The sequence below is a fragment of the Staurois parvus genome, unplaced genomic scaffold (assembly GCF_062004578.1).
Source record: "Staurois parvus isolate SC_StPar_1 unplaced genomic scaffold, SC_StPar_1.0 ptg000289l, whole genome shotgun sequence".
Lineage (NCBI taxonomy): Eukaryota > Metazoa > Chordata > Amphibia > Anura > Ranidae > Staurois > Staurois parvus.
The window spans coordinates 1,798,380-1,808,091 of NW_028318085.1; the positions used below are offsets into that span (position 1 = coordinate 1,798,380).

The 9,712-nt window shown below is 41.3% G+C and overlaps 1 protein-coding gene across 1 annotated transcript; it reads right to left on the reverse strand.

Moving 5' to 3' along the window:
• Nucleotides 1-779: 779 nt before the first annotated feature.
• On the reverse strand, nucleotides 780-8,040 carry PRR35 (proline rich 35). The gene is made up of 2 exons (XM_089682409.1): nucleotides 6,511-8,040; nucleotides 780-4,553 (listed from the first exon to the last, which is right to left on the reverse strand). The coding sequence occupies exons 1-2, from the start codon at nucleotides 7,998-8,000 to the stop codon at nucleotides 3,917-3,919; spliced, it is 2,127 nt and encodes a 708-aa protein (XP_089538535.1). The 5' UTR covers nucleotides 8,001-8,040; the 3' UTR covers nucleotides 780-3,916.
• Nucleotides 8,041-9,712: the final 1,672 nt, after the last annotated feature.

A 9,712-nucleotide genomic window follows, 5' to 3' on the forward strand; every position in this document is an offset into this window, starting at 1 on the left:
TTGGAAAATTTCAGGCTCCCAACTTTGTGGGAAGAGTTTGGGGATGGCCCCTTCCTGTGCCAACATGACTGCGCACCAGTGCACAAAGCAAGGTCCATAAAGACATAGATGAGCCAGTTTGGGGTGGAGGAACTTGACTGGCCTGCACAGAGTCCTGACTTCAACCCGATAGAACACCTTTGGGATGAATTAGAGTGGAGACTGCGAGCCAGGCCTCCTCCCCCGACATCAGTGCCTGACCTCACAAATGCACTTCTGGAAGAATGGTCAAACCTTCCCATAGACACCCTCCTAAACCTTGTGGACGGCCTTCCCAGAAGAGTTGAAGCTGTTATAGCTGCAAAGGGCGGGGCCAACTCAATACTGAACCCTACAGACTAAGACTGGGGGGCCATTAAAGTTCATGTGTGTGTAAAGGCAGGCCGACCAATACTTTTGGCAACATAGTGTATATACTAATACAACCTGCTGTCTCCTAACTCCTGAGTGTGAATAACAGTATAAAATAACAAAACACTCGTAGTTGTTTTACACTTTTACTCCAGTGGAGAATATAACCAACTGATTTTGATTTTTTCCAGCTCATTGTTATTATACTCTAGAGATAACTCGATTATAGGAATATGAGCATGTACACTCCAGTGAATCTGTTCATTGAAAAAAAAGTATTTGTGTATCTACAAATCTATTTTATGTCTTTAGCCAGATTTAGATGACTACCTCCAATCTTGTTACGTTGTGTTGTCTCCTTTTAATAATGAAATCTGCATCCCAGTCGGTGTGATGTAGCCGTGTTTAATCTCCAAGATATCTACCACCTTCTATGTACAAAAACGCACAGACAACTACTTTAATATAAGTCGCCAGAGATTCATTTCATTGACATAGTTTTACATAAAACTTAAATATCTCATTAACAGTACATTTCACACATTCCATTTCATATTTACAATAAACAGACAAACCCACCCTTGGATGGTGACTTGTTCACCAAAACATGATTGATTGAGCCAAAGGGAATATATCCTTCTTCCACCAGCATCAAGTACTGGAAGATGACAGAAAATTGGGATTAGCCAGTAAATTTACGGGAACTTTTTAGTGCTCCAATATGGCTGCACTTTGGTGAAAGAAGACCAGAAGGTCTCTCTGCAGAGACAAAAATGAGGAAAAGTCTGCAGATATTCTATTATGAGAATTTGAAGAAACGTATGTGGGGATTCCAGACTCTTAAAGTGTTCCCATAATACCAGACTTCATTTAAACTGTAGAATTTAACATTTTAACTTTCAACGTTACTAAAACTTTAAAGACTAAACAATATGAAATGAATAGATTTGAAAGCACACCGTTTTCTTTGTGGCAGGTAGCAAATATAAACTCTAAATGTACATGGTATGTTTCATCTTTCATATATGCTCTTTGATTATTTGACTCTTTTGTATATGTAGCACCTTTCCATGGACCGGCTCAGTCTTAAAATCTTGTATTTCTTCTTTCTTTCGTTTTTATCTTCCAATTTCTCATAGATCATCTTAGCGTCAAATCAATTCTTCTTTTCTGTGCATCTTAAATTATCCACGGTTGCAGTCAACCCATTACCTTTCTTGGGGGGTTGCATTTTTGCTGTCCTGGGAACACCAGCAGGATGATGCCCTTTTGTTATGTGATTTTAGTAACACTTTCTTATTGGAGACTTTATGTAGTCTGTTTTATACTTAGAATCACATTTTAATTGAGCAGACCACCAAACAAAAAAGAAAAGGGGGGGTAGTTTCATATTTCACAAGTATAAAGAGTTGTTTAATTCCTTTAACTCTTGCAGACATTGGGTGCAAGCCCTTTACGTGGACCATGATGCCTCAGGCTGTTGGGTGGGGACTCCCTATAATGGGGCAATGTGATTGACTGAACAGTGATGATGTTATCAGGAGCCCATTCTACTAGTTTTCGATCATGGGTAGTTGACTGTAAGCTATAGATGACAGCTTGGTCACAGTTCTGGAGGTGCCAATTAAGCATGCCCCAGAACAACACAGCAATGCATTATAGCCCACCCATAAGGCTGTCGTAAAGGGGGTTAAAAATCCCCTGCACCCCCCTCTGGTCTACAAGTTTTTTCCTAAATTTAGCCACAAGTTTCCAAAGGTGGACAAAAGAGGAAAACAAAAAAGAAACATTTGTACCATTTGTAAAGTTTGAGGCTTTGTGTTGCCCCCTTCCCCCAACCTCCTATCAAACTGGAGCATAAATGCCATTATATTTTTAATTATAAATATATCTCTAAACCTTTTAGGGCACTTATAGCCCAACTGAAGTCATGGTAGAAGATTTTTGGTAGACATTGAACGAAAAACCTCCATTGGTATATTCTTACCTTTACTGCCCTACTATAGTAGCTGCACTGTGTATGTAAATGTGACTATGCAGTTCAAGAGGCACCATAGCTGGACCATACTGTCCAATTGACCTGGTCACACACACCCGCTCCCTTATTCTGCACTACAAATCTGTGTGAGGACCAGGGGCGGACTGACAACTCATGGGGCCCCCGGGCAATAGGGGATCATGGTGCCCCTGTGTCCTCGCCCAAACTCAAAAAAGCCTATGAAAAAGGTACCAGGGGCATCTCATGGGGCCCCCTACTGACCCCAGGCCCTCGGGCAGTGCCCGTGTTTCCAAATGGTCAGTCCACCCCTGGAGAGGACTGTGTCCTGGGGGGGGTGGCTGTTACTCAGCTCTGCCGGGACAGAACACTTAAGTGGAAAGTAGGAAGAACATTTCCAATAAGAGAAAGGGGTATTTTAAAGCATTTCCAAGAAACAATAGTTCAAAATAATGACATACAGCACTACAGGACTAAAAAGAGGAAAAAAAGGTGTGGGACTTCAATTGGGCTTTAATCCTTTCCCAATATTGGTTCTATTTCCATTGCCTCTGTGGATATGTATATATTCTCTGTATTCACACACTGGTTTTGCACTCAGGAGATCCCTAAGCTGCAGGTAGGTACGACTCTCTTTCAGGGATATCACTCTGCTTTTCGGCCATTCTGTGCATACGCCACAAAGAGCACAGTGACAGTCATACAAAATGCCTCCAGTACAATAAATATAATTAAATAGTAAAAACTGTACATTTTAGTTTCTATGAAAACACCCCTTACAGAATTAAAGCAGTGTGTTTATCTGAGTAAGCTACAGCTGTGATACAGTGATCTAAGAAGTAGTTTCGTAGCGGTGCTGCAAGTTTTACTTATTTAGTGGTCCTCTGAGTCATCCACAGGCAGAAGTTAATACTGGAACACAGTATCACATAGGAACAGGAGCTTTGAGTACTCCTGAAAGTACTTTAGAAGTAAAAATATAGAATTAGAACCAACGTTAGACATAATAAATATGTATGCAACAAATGTGTTACAGCTTTTTTACTGTGTCTGCCTTTTGAGGACATTTTGAGTCAACTCCAAAGACCCCATAACCATCTGTGCTCTATTTTGTTGATACAGCTAAGCTTTGTGCACTATGGGCCTTATTAAGCTGTCTGAAATAAAAACTGCCTGGGTTGCCTCCCTCAGATTCAAACCCTATCTGAAAAGGACAATAATGGAGCCCAACTGGTTCCTCTAGGGCAGTACAGACAACTGTTAATTTGAACAGTCTGATATATTGGCCTCAATATAATCTGGGAAAACTATGGACAGCCCACAATGCTATTGATTGTCGACCCACTTAGATGCTGAGAATTTCACTTCGATCTCCAGTTTCTGTCTTTCTGAAACTCATTTAAAAGAAAGAAATATCAAGTGCATGTAATGTAGACTCAAGTAGGTTTACTGACATGTTTCACTAACTGGAGTTTTTTTCTTAAAACTGGTGACAGTGGTTAAGGTGTTAGGATCAGTAGTTCGGAGACTCTAAATGCTCTCCATTTGTATACGCCCCCTACTAAATCCTACACCTGCTCCACCCCCCTCCTCTTGTGCAGGAACCTGTGCTGGTGCAACCCCAGTGCTACCAACTCTGCCATCTGGGCAGACCAGCACACTGGAATCAGCCTCACACTTGGTGGGACGGGCGTAACATGTTACCATCTCTGGGGGCAAAAGCTCTACTTTCACTACTTGTTTTGCAGAGCACTCAGGAGGAGACGGTATTAGTAGATCCACACTTGGATGAACCTTTATTGGATCTTCCTTGGTCATATCTTCAGCTTTCTTGACAGAAAGATCTAGTGGACCTTCATGTGTACAGGAAGCCTTCTCCAGAGCATGGTGGATATGCAGCAGCTCCAATCTTATCTTGCCAAGTTGTTCTGACAGAGTTTTCTGTCGTCCGCTGTCATCAGATGCAAGATTGGCCAGCTTCCGCTCCACCCTCCCATATTCTTCCAGGGTTCTGGAGAGATCCCCAATGAGCAGAGATGCATTGACTGCCATAGGTTCTGAATTTTCTGAAGTGGTCTCGGATCCTCGTCTCCTCTTACTGGTGGCCACCTCAAGAATTGGGCTTTTCTCCCTCCAGTGATCTGGAGTGGTTATGGGAGAACAAGGGCTAACAAAGAAGGAAAAAAAAGAAGTTTTATATTTTTTAGAAGATCATAAACTTGAAAAAAAAGTTCTAATATTGGCTGGTGGTAAGAAATGTATTTACAGGAAACCGCTTTGTACTACTTCACTTTGCAATGTATATGGCTGTCTCGTTTTAGTGTGGTTTCCTTCATATTTGCCATAACTTTGAACCCTAGCTGTTCAGGCTATGAGTTATATAGTTTGATATGATGTCATATAGTTTTGACAGGTGATGACATATAATTTGCTGTTAGGGTATGCCCCCAAGCAATTGTATTATGAAGATTATGAAAGTCCTTACAGGACATGAAGGGTTTACTTTCCATGATACAATATATTTGCACAAATTCAGCTTTAGGTAATAAAGGAAAGCAAAGGGCAATCACTGCAAAAAGAGTAACCCTTCAGATTTAAGTTTTTAATGTAGTTTGGTAATATATATTTTGGTTAGTTGCAACAGGTTACTGTATTTTACACATGACTGTGACGGGAGTCGCTTAGGTGGGGGTCCCATGGAACACAGCTCATTTTGGAGAGGTGGGGAGACCCCTGCCTCAGCTCCCCATATCCCTATTATGTGTAAGTCACCCTGTGCCTGTTAGGGGTACAGGGTGATCTGTCCTAATATTGGGGTGGGGGGGTTGTTGATTGTTTAATGCCATGTGGTTGCATCCCATTGTTCTATTGTGTGTCTTGCTTGGGAGAAAACTATTATGGGATGTATGTGTTTGTGTATTGGCTTGGTGGGGGGGGGGGTTCCAGCAGCCCTCCCTCCTGACTGTCTGTTGATGTGTCTCTTGTTACTAAAGGTAGCTTGCCCCACCCTGTGTCATTATGCAGGGGGGAGGGGGGGGGTTGTTCCCTTGAATGTATATATCTTGTATCTGTGTTAAAATAAAGTAGTCTATTTCCTGGTTTACTTCAAACCTGTGGTGTCTGTGGTCGGTGTTCGGACGGGGAAGCAGTATTATAACAGAAGTACCCAAGCGCAGACTGGGACAGTTCCGTTACAATGATTATTCAATGTTGTCTTACCTTAAAAAAAAGTTTTAAACTTTGAAAATATCCTTGTCATTAAAAATTAGGACAAAATCCAAATAAAACCTTTTACACTTACCCTAATGAATGAAAACCAATTACAGCTGGATAAGCATCTAAATATTCATTTTTAAATTATTGTACATTATTTGTAAAGGATTTATATCTACCACTAATTAAGCTTGCCTGATTCTTGCAAAAGCCAAAATGAGTCCGGTTCTCTTGGATATCTAACAAATGCATTGTTAAAAAATGTAGACAGGCACTAATAAAGATGACATGTGTTAAGCACTATTTTTATCTAAATCTAGAAAAAAAATAGGATTTGTATGTGTGGCCACTCCCACTCGTTAGCACTCATAGAGCTAAAAAGCTTTCCCATTAGAGACTATAGACATGTTTTATTATGTAATGCTTAATACTATACAAGAATATCGGCAACAAATACATACAGCATAAAATAGCCAAATCTAAATACTCTATACTAGTAAAAAGCAAACTAATTAAAAAATGCTGAAGGCAATGTACACCTCCCTAAACTCCAAATGAAGGGTGCTTTATAGGCTTCAGGAAAGTTCATCAAAGCCTGCTGGAAGACTGTGAATGCTCTGTAACATGCTTAAAAAAAATAAATAAAAGAGCAGTATGCTACAAAATTTGAAAATGCCCAAAAGTGCTATATTTGGAGATGGGGCTGGTCTAAAGTATTGAAAATGTGATGATCACCGCTAAGTGTCCAGGTGATTGGACCTTAGAATATCTTGGGGCTTTTTGAATCATATTGCACCTTATATTTACTTTAAAATGTGTTTGACTCATGACTTTATCCCATTGACACTGTTTTTCCAGGTATAGAATGAGCTACTAAACAAACTGGTGTTACTTCCAGAGGTCATATTTACCTGTTATGGAAGGTTCTGTCCCTTTCTAGTGAAGATGTGGTCTGGTCAGTTATAATTTCTGGTTTATCTCTGTCCAACCATGTCTTTCTTTTGACACATCTTGTAGGGCTTGCTTTTTCCCATAGAGTTCCCTCCATTGTCCCTTTTTGTGTGGGGTTTTCATTCATTCTGGGAGCTTGCGACCCATAAACACCCAAAATTTCTTTCTGTTGTTGTATGATTTCCCTTACTGTATGGGGTACCCATTTTGGCTCAGCTTCTTGTGTTGACTTGTTATGGGCAAGAGTTGGGTTTTGCAGCTTGTCTCCTGCCCCCCAGGAAAGTAGGCTATTCGCTTCTTGGGTTTTAGGTAAGCAGTTCTTCTGAGATTCCACAGGTGTCTTTGCTTTTGCAGTAGTGACAAATGCTGCATTTCCTGGTTGACCTTGGTTCACTGGCTTCCCTGCAATCTTGGTGTCGGATGTGCCAAACGTATGGTCAAAAAGCAAGGGGTAGTAGAATTGGGGAATAAATGAGGAACGTTCAGTATTTTGTAGAGCTTGGAAATGGGAGAAATGTGCAGGATGCATTAGCTGAGCTGTAGATGCTAAGAAGGGCAATTGAGCTGTGCCACTAGCCATGGTAGGGTTCAGGTAGGAGAAGAGGTTGCTGCTTTTTGGGTAGTTGAGGCCCAGAAGTGAAAGTCCCTGGTGTTCCTGATAATCAGTATATGTTGGAGGTGGGTAGCAAGGAATAATATTAGCTCCACTGTAACCTATTGGTGTGTCAATTACATTTTTTTTAAGTGAATTTGTTAATAGTTTCCACTGATCAAGTCGAGAGTTTCCTAAACTGTTGGACGTCTTCCTGGGGGCCTTTGCAAATCTCTGTTCTTCTCTGTCCTTTTCACACTGCCCTTCTAAAGAGAAGACATCAGTGATAATAAACTCTGGCTCACCTTCTTTACCTATCATTTCCCTCTTGCTCTTCAAACCTGTTGCATCATTAGCACTGGCTTCATTTTTGCCAGCAATGATCTGATGAGGGGGCACGTTTGTGCACTTTTCCTTTGAAGCCTGACTTGCTATTTCCTCCTCTTCATCTTCCAACTTCTCCTCCTCTTCTTCTATGAACCTCTGAACCTCAGAGGAAGATTTTTCAGCAATGTGTCTCAATTTTGTAGATGATGCAGAAGAATCGCAAGCTTCTTGCTTGTCTCGATTTCCCTCTGTCTGTGCTTCATGATTCAGGCCAACTTCTGGAACAAGGAAATTGTTTTTTTTGTAGGGCCAGTCAGACTCTATTAGAAGGGACAATGAGTTCTTGCACAGACTGTATTTCATGTGGTTGTAGAGGTGTGACTTTTCCATGCAGGTAAAGGGGCACTGGAAGCATTTGTAGTTGTATGGCTTCCCCCATGGCCGGGGGATATAATGAGGCTTTTTGGGCTTGCGCTCTTTATGTTTACAGGTAGAGTTTAACTTACAGCCAACTTCTTCATCCTTAGACATGGCTTGTAGTGTGATTAGACAGCCAGGTGCCTTATAAGAACAAATGTTGCTATGCCCAAGTTTACACAGCGCTCTATCAGTCAAACAGTGCAAAGAACCTGTAGCAAGAAAATACACCAGTAAGAATCTTTAAGATATAACATGTCAAATAGTCTCTTTACCTAGCTGCAAATATATCTGCCTTATAGAAAACTGGAACCACTTCCATAGCAACCAATATTCTTACTTTTCTTGGTGCAAAATATTGAATGAAAACTAACCTCCAAAAGATTAACCTGAAAGAATATTAAACAAAACAAAACTATTTAAAGAGATGTTATCGACAATGAACTATAACAACAAAACAGTGTTCCTATCTATTCTATCTATCTATCTATCTATCTATCTATCTATCTATCTATCTATCCATTATCTATCTATCTATCTATCTATCTATCTATCTATCTATCTATCTATTGTCTATCTATCTATCTATCTATCTATCTATCTATCTATCTATCTATCTATCTATCTATCTATTACCATTATAAGGCTGGAGACCTTGAATTTCCTGTAGTGGTTAAGTGGTTAGCACTTCCACCTAGCAGCACTAGGGATGAGGATTTGAATGTCAAACCCTACGTGCATAGAGTTTGCATGTTCTCCCTGTGCCTGCGTGGGTTTCCTCCCACACTCCAATGGCATGCTGGTAGATTCAATGGCTCCTGTCTAAATTGGCCCTAGTATAAATGTGAGTTAGGGATCTTAGAATGTAAGCCCCTGGAGGGCAGGGACTGGTGTGAATGTACAGTATATGTAAAGCACTGTATATACTGTAAGTACCTGTAATAAATAAATGTGACTTGATATGCACGTTTGACATTTAGTCCTCATGCACGCTTGACGTTTAGTCCTCATGCACGCTTGATGTTTAGTTCTCATGCACACTTGACGTTTAGTCCTCATGCACACTTGACGTTTAGTCCTCATGCACACTTGACGTTTCGTCCTCATGCACGCTTGACGTTTAGTTCTCATGCACACTGGATGTTTAGTCCTCATGCACACTTGACGTTTTGTCCTCATGCACACTGGATGTTTAGTCCCAGGACTGACCATTTGGAAACTCGGGCACTGCCCGAGGGCCCGGGGTCAGTAGGGGGCCCCATGAGATGCCCCTGGTACCTTTTTCATAGGCTTTTTTGAGTTTGGGCAAGGACACAGGGGCCCCATGATCCCCTATTGCCCGGGGGCCCCATGAGTTGTCAGTCCGCCCCTGTTTAGTCCTCATGCACACTGGACGTTTAGTCCTCATGCACACTTGATGTTTAGTCCTCATGCACACTTGACATTTAGTCCTCATGCACACTTGACGTTTAGTCCTCATGCACACTTGACGTTTAGTCCTCATGCACACTTGACGTTTAGTCCTCATGCACACTGGATGTTTAGTCCTCATGCACACTGGATGTTTAGTCCTCATGCACACTTGACGTTTAGTCCTCATGCACACTGGATGTTTAGTCCTCATGCACACTGGACATTTAGTCCTGATGCACACTTGACGTTTAGTCCTCATGCACACTGGACGTTTAGTCCTCATACACACTTGACGTTTAGTCCTCATGCAGACTTGACGTTTAGTCCTCATGCAGACTTGACGTTTAGTCCTCATGCACACTTGACGTTTAGTCCTCATGAACACTTGACGTTTAGTCCTCATGCACACTGGA

Coding starts and splice junctions, on each gene's coding strand:
- PRR35 (XM_089682409.1), bottom strand. CDS start 8,000: ATGTCTAAGGATGAAGAAGTTGGCTGTAAGTTAAACTCTACCTGTAAA. Junction 4,554..6,510: donor GACAGAACCTTCCATAACAG/GTAAATATGACC, acceptor CTTCTTTGTTAG/CCCTTGTTCTCCCATAACCA.